The 19499-nt window shown below is 56.8% G+C and overlaps 1 protein-coding gene across 3 annotated transcripts in view; it reads right to left on the bottom strand.

The window, feature by feature from the left end:
• Positions 1 to 362: 362 nt before the first annotated feature.
• NSMCE2 (NSE2 (MMS21) homolog, SMC5-SMC6 complex SUMO ligase) overlaps positions 363 to 19499 on the bottom strand; it is a 202575-nt gene continuing 183438 nt past the window's right edge. For all 3 annotated transcript variants that reach the window (XM_045861062.1, XM_045861063.1, XM_045861064.1), the window contains 3 exons: positions 8354 to 8454; positions 7850 to 7956; positions 363 to 667 (listed from right to left, as the gene is read on the bottom strand). In XM_045861062.1, the coding sequence (XP_045717018.1) occupies positions 550 to 667; positions 7850 to 7956; positions 8354 to 8454 (326 nt within the window). In that variant the 3' untranslated portion in view covers positions 363 to 549. The remainder of the gene's footprint in view (positions 668 to 7849; positions 7957 to 8353; positions 8455 to 19499) is intronic.

The raw sequence follows: 19499 nt of genomic DNA, 5'->3' as shown, positions 1-19499 counted from the left end.
AGCCGGAGCGACAGAGAGCAGCTCCTCCCTGTCTGTAACAGTCACTAGTCACTAGACAACGTGACCCTTTAGGGGTGATAAACTGGCTTCACTTTCTCGCCTCATGCTGTCACTCACTGTACTGGCAGAAAACGCTTGCAACTGGGGTGTTTCTACGTGTTTCCATTTCAAACATTCCTCGAAAGACACGGCTCGGTTGGAACGACAACACGGATACAAACAGTCCGGAGCAGGAGACACGGGCAGGCCGGGCGGCCCAGCCTGCACCAGGGAGCAGGGCGCGGTGCGGGCGCCGCGCCGGCAGGACAGCTGCGCAGAGTCCGAGTTTTATTTTAAGGTACAGAATGCTTGAAAATAAACAATAGGCTTTCCTTGAGTTTTTATTGGAACATAGAAAAATGCTTTCGATGACACTTAAAACCTTCGAGTGTTACCCCAAACGAGGCATGCAGTGCAGCCAGTCCGAGCGCCCGGACGGCGCGCTCTCTCCGGGCGGCTGGGGCAGGAGGTAGGCTGCTGCGGGCTCCCCTGCGGGGAGGCGGGTCCTTGCTACTCGGACTCGCGGTGTCTCTTCTTGTGGTGGCTCTCGATCGCCCTTCTGAGCACCTCCTCCTGGACGAGGTCGCTCATTCTCACGTCCGTGTGGCTGCAGCCGATTTTAGGGCAACTGGGAGGGATTAAAAAAGTAAGTCAGGTCACTGGACTTGAATGCCTTCAGCACGAACTTCTTCCCCACATACGCACCGACGGGAGGGCATTCTACCAGAAAGCAGCGTGTTTCAGACCTTGGGAGTGACGTGCGCCCATCCGCGAGCTCACTGAGGCCCCGCCCCCCCCGCCCCCTGGCCGGGCCCTGTCCCCCATGCCCGCTTCCTGGCACTCACTGCCCAGTGGGGGACACAGGCACTCACTGAGTCACCAGACAGGTGCAGACTGGAAGTCTGGTTTGTGTTAAGTGTGCTACGAGGGCAAGGACGGCTGAGGGGGGAGGGACGCCAGGACGCCAGGCTTTGCGGGGGTCAGGGCAAGCCTTGCGGAGGTCCCCTCTGGAACAAGTGCCCCGTGTGGCCGGGCCGGGCCGGGCAGCAGTGCGTGTAGCAGCCCAGGGGGCAGCAGCCTGCAGCCTGGAGAACAGACTCGGTCAGGGCGACTGTGACACCCCGGGCAGGAGGGAAGGCCCCTGGAGGTGAGGCGAGGGGTGGAGCAGGGCTTCGGGTCTGCTTGTCAATGGGAGGACAACACAGCGGAGGGCTTGCACCAGGGTCACCGAAATGATTCTGTTGTCATTCAGAAAACAAGGCTCCGGCTGCTCCGCGGGGAACACAGGCAGGGTGGCCGCGGGGACAACGGGGGGCCCCTGCACCAGTCCGGGAGGGGGGTGGGTGGTGTGCATGCAGGTGGCAGCAGTGGTGACCTTCGGGACAGAACGGAGAGCAGACCCTCGTGGACCTGCTGCCGGATCGGAGTGAGAAGGGGGAGAAGAGCTCCATTCGGGCTCGGCCTGAGCCCTGAGCCGGCGCGCGATGGGCGGCAGGTGCCCTCACCTCTAAGGGGAACAACGGGAACACCAGGCTGGGGAGGAACCGAGAGTGCTCACAGGTGCGCGTTCCCTCTGAAACGCCCGCAGGGCCTCCGGGGGGTGGGTGGGGGGGGAGACTGAGTGAGCCGGTGGGGACCTCCTCGGCTGTGGCCGGAGGGATCGGCGGTGACTCAGCCACATGCGGGCGGGGAGGAACTTACACCCAGGGCTCGGTTTAGATGTGGTCTCCCCTCTGCAGGCAGAGGGTGGGATGAAGTCACCTGACTTCTCCTCAGCATGAGCAAGCCTTGGGTGGAGGAAGGCGCCCGGCGCTTGGAGTCAAGCTGACCCAGGTCTGAATTCTGCCTCCACCGCCCACTCGCTAGTTATGAGACCACAGGCGACTCACTTTACCTTTGTGTGCCTCCGCCGCCTCCGATTTAAGACGGGGAAGAGGTGCTGTCTCGAGCGGCTGCAGGCAGCCCCTGCTCGGTGTCGTCCGCTCCCTGCCCGGTCCCCGTTTGCTCCCCCATCGCCGCTCTAATGCGTTTTACAGCTGAGGATCTCCCCGTCCTCACACGTGCAGCACACGCACACCCACTTCCATGCACACCCTTGGCCCTGCTCTGCGATGACGTGCCCCGTGCGGGGCCCCAGACCCCCAGCTGCGGAATGCAAATGCAGGTTCCCGCCCGCAGGCAGCTCCGGCCTAGTGATCTGAGACGGCTCCCCGAATAGCCCGGGTACAGTGAGATCAAAAACAACATACAAAACAAGGTCAAAAGTAATAAATACAGGACGGAAGATAGAATGGGGGTGGGGAGGGGGAGACAGCGGGTCATGGGACTCTCGCTTGCCCAGCAGCAGGCAGTCCGGTGGGCCGGCACGCAGGGGAAGCCGCTGGGCCCTGACCCCCGAGTCAGGGCGACTTCACACCAGAGGGACGGCATGGGTGTTGGCAGTGTTTACTGCGAAAGCACTAATCGTGCCCCGGATGGTCAGGCACGGGTGCTGAGGTGCGACCCTGACGGGGCCGCCTCGGGGAAGGGGAGTGGACGAGGCGGCCCAGGTGTGTCTCATCCTGATGCCTGGGCTTTGCCCGGCACAGAATCGTCAATCTGCTTACAACATGATGAGACTTTTTGATTTTCACTAGTGGTTGCGTATTTAACGTGAGGCCCAAGACAGCTCCTCTCCTTCCAGTGTGGCCCAGAGACGCGGAGAGGCGGGACAGACCCGGGCTGAGGGCCGAAGGTGCCTGGGAGATGTCTTCCACTCACCCCAAACGCCTCGTGCCTCCAGGTGGACGGGTTCTTTAAGAACGAGAGGAAACTGCAGCGAACGTGGAAAGGACACAGGCACTTTTGTGGCTCAGGAGAGGGCCTTTTTCATCATCTCAACCTCCGGGACGTGAAGTAGGTGGCTGGGACGGACGTCACTGGACGTTCTCCAGCCCCCTGGACTCCCACGCCGAGTGCTGGCCCGGCCCTGCCCTCTCCCCCGCCGCAGGGCAAAGGCCCCGCCACCGGCAGGCAGGCAGGCAGGCGGGCAGACGGTGAATAAGCGGCGGACAGGGAAGTGGGGAGCACTTCCTGATGACATCAGGGGCTTTAGCTGGTAGATGAGAGCATTCTGAGAAGGTCTGGTGGGACGAACCGCACCGCTCAGCTTCAGAGCGGGCGGGCATGCTCACTGGGGAGGGACAGGGTCCGGGGCGAGCCGTGTCGAACTCAGAGGTCTTAGCTCGCTTAGGGGGTAACCTCTGGGGCCAGAGGCATCGGCCAAAAGCCTGCCCACGAGGAGCCAGGCGGCCCGGTGACACAGGCACAGGGTCAGGAGTGAAGAAGACCTGGGCCTCCCCTCCAGGCAATGCCGGTGCCTCAGCTTCTTCTTCCACGAGGACGAAGGCAGAGCAGGGGGTGTCGCGAGAAATCACGGACGACGCGTGACAAGGGTCAAGGAACTCACGGCCACCTCGAGCAACTCCTGCTCTAGAGGCTGCTCGGCACCCGAGAAGCTCGTGGGGAAGAGCCAGCCGCAGCACAAACAGGAGTTCAAGGCTCCCCGGAGGAGGGGGGAGTGGGCGCGGCAGCTGGGGGAGAACCCTGGCCCTCGCCCCATCTCCAGTGAACAAACACAGGTTTTCCAGCCGCAGAGGCTGAGGCCAGGCCCTCACGAGGTGACACCGAACCAGGGCACCGCTCCTCCGGGGAAACGGCCTCTACACAGCGACAGCGCGTCCACCCCCAGGACATCCTGGTGAGCAGGTCGGGCGTGGCCAGGCCCAGTCTTCAGCTCTCAAGCTCTTGCGTCATTGCCGTGCAGGAGTCAGACCTGCAGACCTCGAGGGAGAGGCCAGGGCCTGAACTCGGGTCACGGACGGGGCGGAGCGCCCCGCCGCTGCAGTCAGCAAGCACGAGGGTGTCTGCTGAGCAAAGGGAGCCCGAGTCTCGGCGGGAAGGCCGGGGGGAGCCTTGGCCTCAGCATCAGCCCCAAAGCAGAAGACTGTGAGTCTTATAAGGACCCACGATCCCAAGGTCCAATCCAGCCCCAGAAAGTTCTAGAAAGAAGGTCTACAGACCCTTCTGGAACACTGAGTGGGATGGGTTCCTTTCATGCCGAAATGCGGGGAGTAACTGGAACCCACTGGCACACCCTCTGAGTCTAACAGCGCCTGCCACTAAGTAGTGGGGTCGGCGCTAGCAACACTGCGGGTCTCCGGCCTCCGTAGCCAGGGGGCTGCTTGATTAGCGCTCCGCTGCCCCCGACGCCCCTTCCCCTGAGTGCTCTGCTACTCCATGGCCGAGCCGTTTGGGGGTCCAGAGCTAGGCCAGAACTCCCCACCACTTCCTGAACCCCGAGGTCTGTGACGTGTTGTTATTTCCGCCCTACAGATGGAGAAACTGAGGCTCCGAGAGGTTCGACGACTTGTTGCTAAATCACAACAGGTGCGGTGCTGGAGTTCTGCTGTTCACGCTCACGCTGCAGGCCGTGAGCGTGACTCCGTCACACGGATGGGGGTTCTCAAACAGAAAATGAAAGATGTGACTGTGGAAACCTGGAAATGTCTTATTAATGTAGACATCATAGGACAGCTTTGTTAGTAAGATAGTAAATAGCCTGATTATTAAGAGAGGTATTTCAGGAAATCACTTTTTTTAAAAAAAAAGCATTTAGTTAGGGCTGAAGTCTCACCGACTCTGTCCTGACTCGAACCAGTGGGGGAGGGCTTCCCAGAGACCGGAGCAGGGGCAGCGGACTCTGGTCAGCAGACTCCGGTCAGCAGACTCCGGTCAGTGCCCAGGGACACAATGGACGCGGCACCACCGGCCAGTGAACACAGCGAGAACAATCCAGCAGGAAGAGCTGAGGTTGCTCAAACTACGTGTCACAGACAGACATTTTTAAACAAAAGGCCTGCTCATCACATGCATGTGCATCATGGGAAATGACATGCCCTCATGCTTCGTCAGGAGCCTCTGAGGCACGCTGCAAAGAGGCCCCGGATTCCCATTTGCTGCCAACTGCCCCCTCCCATCCCCCACCACTGTCCAGCCCCCCTCGCCCCCCCATTTCACTCCGCCCTCCTCTCTCCCCTCTCTTTCCAGACCACGCCGTAGACAGCTTCGCTGGGGCCTTGCTCCCCTGACTGCCCTTCCACTGAGGGGGGTCCAGCTCAGGCCCGGGGTCAAGTGCTGAAAGCAGCAATGAGCAGAGCAGAGCCAGGCCCAGGTCCTGACTGCTCTGGGGGTGGGGGTGGGGGGCAGTCACCACCACGTTTGACTCTGTGGTGCCAACAGCCTCACCATCAACATCGAGAGTTCACAGCTCTCTCTCAAGCTCAAAAGTCCACATGGACGCGCCTCCAGGACACCTCCAAACGGCTGGACTGTGGGGACAGCACACTCCGCAGGAGCCGCGCGGTTCCTCTCCGCCGTCTGATGGCAGCTGCGCCCCCCTCACCACCCCCTCCAGATGCCCGTTTGTGTGCCCTCCCTCACCTCCCTTCGGCGCTCAGCCACCGGATCCGATCGTTTCCCCTCCGCGCTGCTCCCATTTCACCCCGGCCTCGGTCCCCGTGACCCGGCCTCGCTCCGGGCTCCCAGTGCTCAGGGCCTGATCTGCCACGGAAGCGCCCCCGTGGGCACTCCCCCGCACGCCGTTCTGACCCACCCCTGAGCTGCCGCTGGAGGAAGTTTCGGAACTCCGGGTGGGCCCCCTTGCTCCCCCTCGGACTGTTCTCTCGTGCCTGTGGATACAGTGGCGGTTGCAGAGATGACGACGACGGTTGACGATGGTGGTGACGGGATCACGTGCACGGAGTCTCACCACGTGCCGGTTGCTGTACACACCTCACATATATCTCACTCAGATTTCAAACACGCCAATGCAGCAATCACAACCATCAGCACCCACGTACAGGTGAGAAAACCAGCAAAATCATGACATTCAACACCCTCGGCGGCGAACCTTCACACCACTCTCCTGTCGTCACCACCCGTCCTCCTCCCACTGTCCCTCCAACACACAGTGCCTGAAACGGCCCCCACTGCCCCCAGCTGGGCAGGCTCTGGGCGGGGCAAGCCTCATGACCAGAAAGATTCTTATTTACTCTTCCCTGAGATCCTTCTCATTTTTTAAGGCCAGGAAAAATACTGCCTGCTTTATAAATCTCCCAGACTTCCTCTACTTGGACTTCATGGTTATTATTATTAAGCCACGAGAACTGGAAGAGCTGGCAGAATCTGCACCCAAGCTTTGAGAAAAACGATTTTTTTTCTTAAGTGGCAAGTGTTACTCAAGTGCTACCAAAAAGGGCCAAGGGCATTAGAAAGTCAAAGTACACAACAGGAAGATCCGTTTAAAAGGCGGAGCCGATTCAGGGAGCCACCCCCGCCCGTCCTGGGTCCTGTGAGGTCGGTGCTGTGTATCCGCAGCCGCCCTGGCCAAAGCTGATTCTAGGAGAACACCATACGCTTGAATGATCAGGAGCTGCGAACGAGAACTATCTGGAAATACCTATTCCTAGCAATTGCATGAAAAAAAAAAATGAACATTTTGCTTTTCAGAGAATGAACAGAAAAAACGTCAGCAGAAAAGAAAGGAGGAGTAACTCAGAAACAAAGAAAATCATGTTTATGGGGTGAGATGGGAAACTCACTAGGGCATCTCAGCTGTCGGCTGGAAACTCAAGACAGGTCAAAGCGCCCTCCAGCGCTCCCCCACTTTGCCGTGAGCAGGCTGCTCTTCTAGAAGGAGCGGGTACACTTCTTGACGGAATGACCGCCAGGGTATCTGCGGCCTCCAACACCCCGTCTGCAAGCCCACACCCAGAAGAGGAGTGGTGGGGAATTCCAGCTCTGGGTCTGGACCGGCAAAGCACACATCAAAGCGACTGTTATCAGAAGTCCACCGAGAACCGGTCACACCTGCAATTCCATTCCTTGCGATAACTCCAAATCTCTGATAAGAGCACAGCAGTACGTAAAACAGTTGGTCTGGCCAGCTCCGGGTTCTGTGTTAGCTCGGGAGCAGAGCCCTGTCCTCCGTGGTCAGGGGCGGCGAGGAGGTGGGGAGAAATATCCGTATTAAAGATTCTCCGAACATTCCCACTTTAAAAAATAATAATAATTTCCCGTTGATCAATTACCCATGAATTTACTGAAATCTCTGGGGGAAGTTATTGAAGTAATTAAAGATATGAAAGATTTCCTGTCTTTCTCTTAGTACCACAGCTCTTGGATTTTTTTCAGGCTATAGCACAAATTCATAAAAATCCCTGTTATCCGATGATGAAAATGCAATGCCGTTCCCTTTTCTCCTGTTTTAAAAAGGTGTGGTGCAAGTTCCTTCAGCTTCTCCCGAGGAGACCACTCATTTTCTCCCCATGCACTGTTTTTCTGGACAGCCAGCGTCCCTGCCTGCACTGTTTGGGAGGTGGGTGTGCTTCTGGGGAGACCACGAGGCAGCTGATCCTCCAGCACGGACACAGCTCCCAGGACCGCCCCGCACGGGGACGGCTCCATTCCCCTCCCTGGACCCACTCACCCTCCAGCATGGACACAGCTCCTGAGACCGCCCCACACCAGGATGGCTCCGTTCCCTCCCTGGACCCACTCACCCTCCAGCACGGACACAGCTCCTGGGACCGCCTGCACGGGGACGGCTCCGTTCCCTCCCTGGACCCACTCACCCTCCAGCACGGACACAGCTCCTGGGACAGCCCCGCACCGGGACGGCTCCGTTCCCCTCCCTGCACCCACTCACCTTCCAGCACGGACACAACTCCCAGGACTCCCCCGCACCGTTCCCCTCCCTGGACCCACTCACCAGGCCTTTTTCTTCCGTCTGTGCTTGGACTCGATCATTCGAACAATGGCCTCCTCTTCGTAGATGTGGCCACACACTTTGTTTTTCACTGGCTTCTTCATTTCCAACTGCAATTAAGGAGACATCAGTCTTTTAGTGATGCTAAGGGTCCACTTCCAGAAACTTAAGTCACCCATTACTGGGTGCTAGCCCCAAAGCTCTGTATCTTTTAGCTCCCAGTGTTGTGGCTCTAAATGATTAGCACAGGTGACCACCCAAGAAACAGCAGGGAGGCCCGTGGCAGCAATGCCACTTGGCCTGTGGGCCAGGACTTCATGCCTACGGGGCGGGGTTGACTAAAAACTCTTTCCAGCCCAAGGACCTCCCGTGTGGAGACTCTTCGACCCTCCTCTCACAGCCCTCTCCTCCCTCCTGAACTGTGGCAGAGGAATCTGGTCAGAAGGCACATAGGACCCCCCCAAAGTGATGCGCTTTGTCTCCAGGGGAGGAAGGAGGGAACGGTACCTGCGTAATGGGGCAGATGAAGTTGGTCTGACTCTGGGTCACGATCATGTCCTCATCCACTCCTTCTGTGCCCTCGGCCTCTCGTTCTGCCTGCAGACCATCTGGGGGGGAAGAAAGAAGTGGCTGAGCCTCCTTGGACTCATACGACGGGGTCTGGGAGGAACAGAAGGGAGGAGGTTGACAGCTGCTGAGTGCGCTGGTGTCAGCCCCTGGGCTGGGCACCTGGCTGCGCATCCACCCTCCTGCTCCAGAAAGAACAGGGAGGGTGCTGCAGGGCAGGGAGGATGCTGCCCGCCGTGGGTGCGGACTCCGAGACTCCCAGCGAGCGGTAGAATCGCCCTTTCAGAGTCACGGAGAGTTACGCTGTGAGTAGGGCCGTCCGGTGACCAAGAGCGTGGCTGTGGTGTCTGGGGGACCTGCCTGTCCCTTTCGCCTCCAGCTGGAGGGCCTTGGGCTAGCGAGGTCCTGTTCTAGAGCTCTGCACAGCTCCAGGCCGGAGGGAACTTGCTCAGTCAACGCCAACGACTGGGTGGGGCGGCGCTGGCATCCTCTAACTTCTTGGTCTTTGGACCCTTTCGTTCTTCTAGCCATCACTGAGGACCCCAAAGCACTTTTAAAATGTGGGTTCTATCTACCAACATCTCCAGAGCAGACATTAAGACGGGGGAATTCTTAAAAATGTATTTACTACGTTATTTAAAAACAACTCCACTATGCCTGAGGTCTTGAAAACCATGTATTGGCTTCAAAGAGGAGAACTACAGAATTGAATTACTGAGTGTTAAAGGCGAACAAAACCTAATGTTAGAGGTTAAAACTTTGTTGATTGTTGATTTGGTGATCAAAAGTATTTCGTCTGGAAACAACACGTAGGCTGGACTTAGGTTTTAACGTAGTGAGTCTCAAGTGTGCTAAGATAATTGCTGATAAATTAAGTCAATTATAAGTTAGAGCAGCTACTTACAGCCAACCTATTTCCAAAGAAAAACTGTAAAAATATTTTTAGAAGTACTCTGGCAGCAACAAACGTATAGTGAACATGGAGGCTGCCACGGTTTAGTAAATAAGCCTGTTACGGTGCGAGGCGGGGGCCCTGAAGTGTGGATGGAGGGTCCTTGTGCTTCCCGGGACCTGCCTCTGGTCTTCGCAGGGGGAGTCCAGGCCCCTCAGAGTCTCCTGTCCACCCCGTGATTGCCCACGAGGGCTCGGGAAAACTGGACCGGCCAGGGGGAGAGCCTGGAGCAGAGCCGGCAGGGCGCTCGCTGGCGGGCTTCCCCAGGCCCCTCCCACGGGCTGCGGCCGCCCGTCTCTGACTGGGCTTGGGCAGTCTGGACAGCAGCGTCCCTTCGCCCACCGCTCACAGGGCCGATTCTGCAGCGGCAGACGTCTGGCTGTGTGAGCTGTACCGTGGAATTCGCCGGAAAATCTGTCAGCCAAACGACAGAGTTCAGCCAATGTGAAAGGCGTGGGTTTATTATTTTTTTTAATTTTCTATTTTTAAATTACAAAAGGTAGAGGAAGCAAGAAAGCACAAGGCAAGGGCCACGCCAACCACAAGGGAAGGCGGAGTGGGGAACTCACACTGGGGGCGGCTGTCAACACCGGCGATCTCAGGAGACGGGGTTCAGCGAAAGAAAGGCGGAGGGAGAATGCCCACGGCAGCGAGTAGGAGCCCACGGACCCGGGGTCTAAAAGGAGAAAGAGTCTCCGTGGCTGAACTTCTCCTGAGACGGAACAGTTCCCCATCCCGAGGCTGCGTTTGTAGAAAGGGACGCTAAGGCTGGGATTCTACAAGGTCCCAGCTGGCAAGAAAGACCCCTTAGGTGAATTGAGCTGAGTTTCCGATAAGAAAGACAAAGACCAGTGTCTGCTGGGCCGGGCCACAGGAAATTGGAGGGGAAAATAGATCGAACCACGAGGGGATTTAGTCCACCGATGCACGTGGCTCTGTGCTCGTGGCCCGCTCATCTGAACGCTACAGCCAGTGTCTGGTTCCGAGAGCCGCTCCTCCCCGCCCCGAGTTATACTTTATTAATAATCACAGCTCAGGTTCACTGAACGCTGCAGTGCAGCCACTGTGCTGATTATCTACATCGTTTCATTTCATCCTCACAAAACACTCACGAAAAAACCACCCCACTGCGTTTCCCATTGTGTAGACAAGAAAACGGAAGCCCCCACAGTACTTTTAAGGCAATGGCAGATAACACCGGTATTATAATAAAGAAATAACTGCACTGCATGAGTTTCATGTTACTAAGGGGGTCCCAAAATGTTCCTGGTCACGAAGAGAAGAACAAGACCCCTGCTCACGCCACCGGCCACAGACACTTCTGAGCCACGCCGTCAGACGCCCACGCCGCGGGGAGCTCCCGGCAGCTGGGCAGGCCGCGGAGCCGCCCCGCACACCCGTGCTCGCGTGGGCCGGGGGCAGTGCTGCCAGCAGAGACTAGAGCTGCGGAGGAGGGAGGCCCGTCCAGAGACTAGAATTACAGAGGACCCTCGGGGGGTGTTAGTGCCTCACATGGGGTTTATGTGAAGTCATAAAACGGACACTGAAAAGATGGGGAGACCAGGGAAGTGCTTGAAGGAGCCTTCAGGGAACAGTTAAGGGTTCCCAAAGTCTACGAATACTCCCCCCCCCCCCGCCCGGGGACGTAAAGCTGGGGGGGTGGGGTGGGCAGTGAGGGCATCCACCGGACTCCAGGACGTGGTTCGCGGTTAGTCCGTTATGACCGCTGATGCGGAGCTCGGCAGCTTGGCCTCAGTCCTTCTCCCCTCAGCTGCCTGCTCATTGCTCAGGCCCCATCCTTTGGAATCATCCTGGTTATTCCTCTTCCTTCGTTCCTCTCATCCCAACCACTGGCCAGTCCCGGGGACTGGTTCTCAGCTACGGTCCCTAATCTAAGTCTAGACCCTCGTCTCGATGCCACCCCATCCCAGTCCGAGCGAGGACCATGGCCTCCAGCCCAGACCACGCCCAGCCGGCCTCCCACTGTCCCAGGGGCCTGCCCGGGGGTTGCCCCTCTGACCAGCCTGCCTCCCCCTCCCCACGCACTGCACGGCACTTTCATGCTTCCGGAGCACACCAAGCTCTGTCCTGAATGTGGGCCTTTACACTAACCTGTCTGGAATGCTCTTCCTCCTGATCTTTGTGTGTCCTACTCTTTGTCATTTTAAAATGTCAGTTTAAATGTCATCTCTTTGGAGGGGCCTTCTCGGAAGCCCCAAGCTAAAGCAGACCCCTAGGCACTCTCTGTCACATTACTCCGTTGTGCCGCCCTGCACAGCACTCACCCGAGCATGGGGGCATTTTCTTGTCTGTCTCCTCCCCTCCCCCCACCCCCTCTCCCTTGCTCTCTTCTGGGGTCTGTGTTGTCTGGTTCACTGAAGTTTCTTAGAGTCCAAAGTGTCCTTGGCATACAGTGACAGGTACTCAGCAAACCTCTGATTCAGTAAAGGGCTTTATCCAACGAGGCAGGAGTGGGCATATTTTTCATAAGGATACACTGGGCATGTTTGGCAGAGGTGGCGACACAAACTCACACACAACGACTTCACAGGTTTCAGGCAAACAACAGAGGACCTCACTCTAGCTTGGGGTGCAGCCTTGGGCCCTGAATCACATGTCAAAGGCAGGAAGTAAATATAAGTTTTACAATTACAGTAGGCCGTGTGGTAATTACAAAGGAGACTCTAGACATGGTCTTGTGGTCAGAAAACACATTTGGTCGCGGCCACACACAGCTCTGGGATTAGTCATTTGTCTGTCTTCAGGCTCCCAAACTTGGCCACCAGCTAGGCCGTTTCAGGCTGGCTGGGGACACAAGCTGACTGCCATGTGCTTTTTCAATTAAGCCTGGACAGTTCTCTAAAAGCACCTTTCTCTCGTGAGTTACTGGCATATAAAGAAAACCCTTTACAAGTACGTGCTGCTTGCCTGAGATGCTTACTGAGCCATCCAGGTTATTTTGCCTGCGGGATTCTAAGATAGCTCATCTGAAGAGGCTGGGCTGTGCCCGGACGGTTTGGGGGCCTCCCTGACATGCAGACGAACACGGATTCCAAGTCTGAAACTCTGTAGTTACAGTGTCTGCGTAGTGTTTGGGCCGACTCCTCCCTTGTTCCTCCTCCCCCCCAGGAACCCGCAGCGAGGGTTCAGAGTGGTCCCACCTGTCAACTCGGACACATCGCAGACTCTCAGTGGGAAAAGATTTCAGAGCAGTGTGTGTGTGTGTCTGTGTGTGTGGCTGAGGTCACTCTACAGTACTGCTGGGTGTCCGGCTTTGCATCACAGTTTCTTCCTGGGATGGGGGGCCTATCCTGAATGCTGGCTGTGTGGCTGTGCCAAATTGCCATCGAGGGAACCGCGCCCTACTTTGCAATGCTCCCGGGCACCTAAGACCGCTGTGTGTGAATGGCTTTTGCAGAATTAAGATGCAGATCGTGCCCAGATAGGGCCTTCTTTCCTGGGTGATACGGCCTTCACAGGCCGGCAAAATTCGAGACATCGATTTTCAACGAAGATGGTCAACAAACATGGACTGCATTAAAACAATTCAACCAGAACAATGGCTAGGAGACGAGGATCCAGTAAATGTTATTTATCATACACGTTTTATTAGAATCAGTGTCACATTCCTAAAGCACTGTTACTGCCATTATCATCATTCTTACCACTACTGTGTGCCCCAGGCACTGTGACTGGTGGTGTGGGAAGCAGTCCTTGCCCCCGGGGAGCTCAGTCACACGAGAGAGGCAGACAGGCGGCTGCCAGAGCCCGTGTGGCGGGCGGGCGGACGGAGTGCTGTAATCCTCCGGGCCTGAATGTCTGCCTGGCTTAGTCACGAAATGCAAAGCAGCCCTGTGAAGGCTTTGCATATTCAGACACTATGGAAAGAAGCTCCCAGACAAGGGCAGGGCTGGCCTCCTCGGAGAGCTGGTGTCTGACCCGCGTCAGACAGAAGGGCCTGCCTTGCCACCTCCCTTTTCTGACGCAACCCTGCTGCCCCCTTCACTGTGGGCATTTCAGACGTAGCCCCCTGAGGCCAACGTTCTCATTCATGGTCCTCCTCCTTCCCTTAGCTACAATCTACACACACCTCAGATCCTGGGTACGTGGAGAAGGTACCTCTAGCCAATCAGCTCAGTCCATTCCAGCCCTGCCCCACCCAGTCAATCCCTGCAGCCAGCCTCCCTTGTCTGACAACCCACAATACCTGCTGCCTGTGCCGTACTCTCAGCTTTAACTTTGTCATCGTTCAGTGGTTTCATGGAGATGGAGCTTCGCTTCCAGGTAGCAGGAAAGCTCTTGGAGGACAAGCACCATGTGGGTTGAAGTCAAGCCAATTGAACTCAAGGTGTCTTCGTCGAACATCTGCTCTGTGCTCATCACTGCGCACGTGCCAGGCGTGGGCACGGAGAGGACTTGGGCTGGGCCTGGTGGGGGCTCAGACTCACACACTCAGGTTCTGCTCGGTGAGGGAGATGGTGTGTGTGCTGTGCAAAGTACAGCAGTAACACGGAGGAGCCCCAAGGGCGGGGCGAGGAGGCCGGGTGGACGGCGGGGAAAGTGATGAGTAAGCCGGGCTCCTCGGGCAGTGGGATAAGAGGGCAGGCAGAGGACGGCGCCTGCGCCGTGGGCTCCGGAGACGGGCAGCCTGCCTGGGCCGCAGCGCCGGTTCCTTCACTCTTGCAGGTGGGTCCCCCGGGCAAGTTCCGCTTTACTCTCTCTGTCTTGGCTAATGTGAGGCCGCGCAATGGAGCTACTAATCGTGTCTACTCCACAGAGTTGTCAAAGGATTAAATGTGTTAAGGTACAAAAAGTTCTTAGAGTAGTGCCTGACAAATAGCAAGCAATGGATACATATTGGCACGATTATTGACATTATTAGGCGGAATACATACCCGTAGACCTCGCGTGCAGAGGATACCCGTAATAGGTATGCTCGATTACATAAAAATGACACGGAGCCACCCAAAAAGAAACGACAAGACAGTCGGCCCCGGGGCAGCAGCGAGAGGCCTGATCAGCCCAGCCGCGTTCAGCTGACGCAGCGCGTTGAGCGTCTTCGATGCCTGCCCGTTTTCACTTCCACGGCTCTTTCGACACACTCCACTCAAGATCCTGAGAGCAAACTGGATGGAGAGTTTCAAAATATTTCCTCCCAATGAGCTGACACTCGTAATGAGATGCACCCTTCCACACTGTCACGGACTCATCAGTCTGCCTGCTGTTGTTTTAGAAACGGGCTCCGTCCTCAGCTGCCATCATGTGACACTTCGCTTCCGCTTGTTTAAATGCTGTCAATACACGAAACATGAGGGCTTTGCGGTAATCAAAGCCCAGTGCATTCTCCTGCTGAGTCTTTGATAGTCATACAATATTCATTTCAAGCCAGCAAATCCTGAAAACATCCCCAAACTCAGCACATGTATTGAATACCTCTGACAAGAGAAGGTTCAATGAGCATCTCTAGGTCACCAAGCAAAAGCAGGAACTCTAACACACACGTTCTATTCCTCCGTTCTGGGCAATGATCCAGAAAAGCACACACGCAAGAGGAGAACTCGAACGGGCCAGCACCGAGAAGGTCTACAACTCACCATTATTCAGATCCGAAGCAGAGCACGAAGCGAGCAAAGACCAGAAGGTGAGAAATGCCACTGGAGTTGACATAGGATTTTATCTCAGAGGGTTGTAAACGCCACCCATCCAGGGAGCTGAGACAGTATGTGAAATCTCGACTGTCTCCTCTTCCTTCTCCCTGCTGCCGTCCTAACTCGAGGCCTTGGGATTTCCCGTTTAGAACACTGCCAAGGTCTTCATTCACCTCTGCCCGAGTGTCTCCCCCCAGTCTACCCTTTCTACTCCCACTAGTCACCTTGCTCAAACCACGGCCTGCTACGCGCAACAGCAAGGCTGTTCCCTAGCTGGCCCCGAGCACCTGCGTCTCCCACTCACCTCGATCCTGTCTCCCATCTCCACCCTCGGCCGATCAGCTTCCCCGCACCGGGCACTGGCCGTGCCACTCTGTGCCTCCGCCGGCCCTGCCCCTGGCAGTCTCTGACCACCCTGCAGGGCGTCCCCAGGCACAGGGGAGCCCTCCCTGCCTCCAGCGTCTCTTCTGCACGGGCTGCAACCAAGTGTTTGCTTCTCTGGCTTCCCCTCCAGACTGTGAGTTCCTCCAGGGAAGGACCTCCGTTTCACTCAACTCCCGCCTCTCAGTAAGCCGGGAAAGATGCAGGAGCTTAGTGAGTGTTCCCTGAGCGGACGGTTGCTGAAATAAGAGAATGCTGGGACTGTCGCTATAAGGACACGCACCATGATGGTGAGATGAAGACAGTGAAGACGACTGTTTTGAAGGCGAGTATTTTAGAATAAGACGGCTTGGTCCTCCATCTATTTACTCATGTTCTAGAAGGGAAGCCCCGTGACACTGCCTAGGCCATTCCGCTCTGTTCTCTGTTCCGCTTCAGTGCAAGAGCAAACGACCAGAGAGCGAGGTGACGGAGGCCGTGCTCCGGGAAACAAGCGGTACCTCACCCTGTCCTTGGATCATTCCTAATTCTGTTTATTTGCCCCCAACCACCTGTGTTCCCAGGCAAGTACAGTATGTTATCAAAAACGTTATCCGTCATCAAACACGTGGAAATGATTTTGAGTTTGCTGAGCGCACCCAGGCAGGGCAGAAGGTAGGTGCAGCGACACTCAGGAAAAGCAGCTTTTAAAGCAGAGGAACACGGGACAGCTGGGCAGCCGACGGGCTGAGGACTTCAGGGGGCCGTGGCGGCGCGGCTCCCCACGCCCCACGGTTGTTGCAGATAGCCTGCAGCACCGGAGATGCGGGTGTTACCCCCTGGGGTGAAACATGAAAATTAAAACTGTATACGTGGCAGGATCAGTTCATCTTAAAAAGGGTACACAGAAAAAAGGGTGAAAGGAAGTCTGATGCAATACTGCAGCCCATGGGGTCTGGATGACATCACTAGCGTGCCTGCACACCGGTGGTGGAGGCATCAGGGAAAATGTCTGAGCTTTGGGAAAAATAACGATTTCGCTGGCCTGCTTTCCAGCTGGCACTCGTCACAAGACCGAGGGCTACTTGTGAGGCACGCCGGGCTGGCGGCGCTGAGGATGGAGGATTTGTTTATCCAATGTGTCAAACTGAAACAAATTATGAAATCGGGTCCAGAGACTATTATATTAAAAAAGGAACTTTAAAAATGATCATTGCTCAACTTGAAAACTGCAAACGTTTCAAAGTTGGGTGAAGGCAGGGGCTATGACACCAGGCCCATCCCTGACATTTTCTGGCCGTGTATTCCTCATGACAGTGAAAATATTTCAGATGTACCTGTGCCCCTACAAGGAAACACATCCCATTTTATGTAATATCGTCTCTTCCATCTCCTCTGACTTCTGAGCTCCATCCAGAGCCATGATGAAATTCTGGTAGAGAAGGCGAGACTTCAGTAACAGGATAAAGCTGGCCCTAACATCATTCTTGGTTTTGTAAAAGCTTCTCAAAATAGACGATATATTTAACCCTAAAACAATCAAGTTCGTTCGTCCAAGGATCAGGAGTGCCTGAAGACATCCATGCTGGGATCAAGTGCGGCAGAGGGGGAGGTCTCTGTGTTAGGTGAGGGCGGGTGGGCGGGGGCAGAGCTGGTCACTGGGGCGGCTCCCCCTGCGGCCCCGAGACTGTGTGATGACCAGCACACATTCCCTCCCAGGGGCCCCGAGTTTAACCAGATACGTTACTCCACGGGATTTACTCAGCACGGTAATTACAAAACACCACAGATTCTGCAATAGGTATTCATTAAATGGGCTCATTTTTCCAAGCATGTGACAGAGGATCAAGACTTATTTTTGGTCTTACACTTAAAGGCTGTTCTTTATGGTGGCACAATGTCATCATGTTAAAAAAAGAAAGAAAGAGAGAAAGGGGAACCACCCCCAAAGTGCCTTCAATATGGAAGAAATTAAGGAAGGTCACAGCCTGAGGGTCCCAACGTAGTGAGGCTTAGCAAGCCTGTCAGCACCCGTGTCAGCAAAGCCACCCAGGGCGCAGTGCTCGCCCCAGCCCGCGCAGGGCCCCGGCCGGCCAGCAGGGCCGCCGCGGTCAGCAGCCCCCGGGCCCTCCGCTCGGCCCTGACATCTGTTTTCAGTTTTCCAGGGTCTTGTCTGAAGTCCGCATAACAGAAAACATAACCCCAAACCCCTCCTGCCAATGGGATGGAAGAAGTAAAATGAGAGAGGAAGAGAGAGTGGGGGGGGGGGAGAGGAGAGGGATGGAGGCGGAGGGAGGAAGAGCAGGAGGGAAAGAAGAAAGGGAGGAAGGAGCCAGAGGATGTGGGGAGTCTCCCTTCCACACCACAGGAGAGGCGCCGCGGCCGCCGCCGGAGGCCCTTGAACCCAGCCCCGGCCTCTGAGCCCTCCTTCCTCCCCTCACCCCTCCGCCTCCACTTCCCACCCTCCCGGCCTCCCCACTGCAGAGGAAGACACATGACTTCACAATCGGGATCAGCTTAGGACACGGCTCTTGTGAATGTGTACAATGGATCTGAGTCACTTGTTCGTTTTGTAAACGTGAAGAAATCGCACTTTTAAAACTTCCTCCTTCATGACATTACAGCACCTGACAATGTGCTTAGCATGAAACATTTACTCTTTTCCGCATCCACGCCCAAAGGTGCCAGGAGGGGCAGGCCGGCGTTCTCATCAGAGGGTCATGTACGCCGGGGCAGGCGACAGGGGAGTGCCCGGCTGCGGCGTCTCCCGCCTCGGGTGGGCCACCACGCAGGAGGAGCGGCAGCCCAGGGAGCCGGGTGCCAGGGCCGCGGCCCTCCTCTGGGGAGCCTGCCCACTCCGGGCTCCCCGCCAGCCTGGGGCACTCCACACCTCACCAGGTTTGGCCCGTCTGTGCCACTGTCCCCCTGGCTAATCTGTGACCAACTGAAGGCCCTGGACCACTGTTGCTCATCTCTGTATCCCGAGGGCAGGGGTGTCGAACTCATTTTCACCGGGGGCCGCAACAGCCTTGCGGTTGCCTTCCAAGGGCGGCATGTAACTTCAGGACTGCATACATGTAACTCCTCCTTAACAGTTAAGTGAGAGCTCAGCGCTGCCGCCGGGTAGAAACAAGGTGCGGGGCGGATAAAGCAAGGTGGAGGGCCGGATTCGGCCCCGAGGGCCTTGTGTCTGCCGCCTGCGCCCTAGGGCAAGGCTGATGCCAGAGGCTCAGTCAGAACACGGTCCAATCCGAAGCAGTCCCTGGTGACTCAAGAAATCGCCCTGTTCCCTCCCGGCTCTTCTGCGAGAAAGGGGTCTGCGCGTGGCCTGTAGGGCACGGACCGCGGGAGGCGCCCCGGGCTCCCCCGTAGCCAGGGCGCTGCCCTTCCTGCAGGCGCCAGTCTTTGCTCCCGCCTGCTCACCAGGACTCTGTGACCACGAGATCCACGTTTCGTCCTCCTCACAGGAAGAAACCTAATGTAAACACACCAGGGCAGTAACCAAAACAGCAGGGGCAAGGAGAACGTGGGGGACAGTTTCTGGGAGGGCCAAGCGGGAGACTGGCTGATCCTGTTTCCACTCTCCCGGCCTGCGGGGGGCCAGGCCCCAGCGCCCCAGCGGGCAGTTGACAGACACGCACAGTCTCAGAGACCGTGGCAATGCACGTGAAGGAGCAGACCATTCCGCAGGAACAAAACAGAGGAGGGAAGGAGACGAGGAGAGATGAAGGGCCCTCGGAACTTGCTTTACAAACTCCCTGGGAGAAGCAGCAGATCTCAGACGACCTCCTTTCTGAGCCGAGTGGGGGCCGTGCTGCTGGGTGGGAGCCACAGTCTCCAGTCTCCAGTGCGGACCCGCCCTACTGGATGGGGCACAGGCGAGAGGGCACCACATAACCGGCACACACCCCAGCACCCCCAGCACCGCAGGGCAAGGCTCTAGTGCGGCTCTGCAGTTTCCCGACGCCGGTCCTCGTCCTCTGCTAAACACTCTCCGAAGACGAAGACAGGACAGTGTGGTGAGGCAGCCAGCGGGTCTCTCGCTCTGAGCCCCTCCACCGAGAGCCCTGCCCGGGAGCCCGCAGGGGAGGCGGGTTAAAAACACATGAAGGGTGAACATCAAGGA

Source organism: Phyllostomus hastatus, unplaced genomic scaffold (assembly GCF_019186645.2).
Source record: "Phyllostomus hastatus isolate PE091 unplaced genomic scaffold, TTU_PhHast_1.1 phas_scaffold_21, whole genome shotgun sequence".
In the NCBI taxonomy this organism is placed as follows: domain Eukaryota; kingdom Metazoa; phylum Chordata; class Mammalia; order Chiroptera; family Phyllostomidae; genus Phyllostomus; species Phyllostomus hastatus.
Note: the sequence above shows the minus strand (reverse complement) of the source record. Positions and strands in the feature narration are given on the sequence as shown.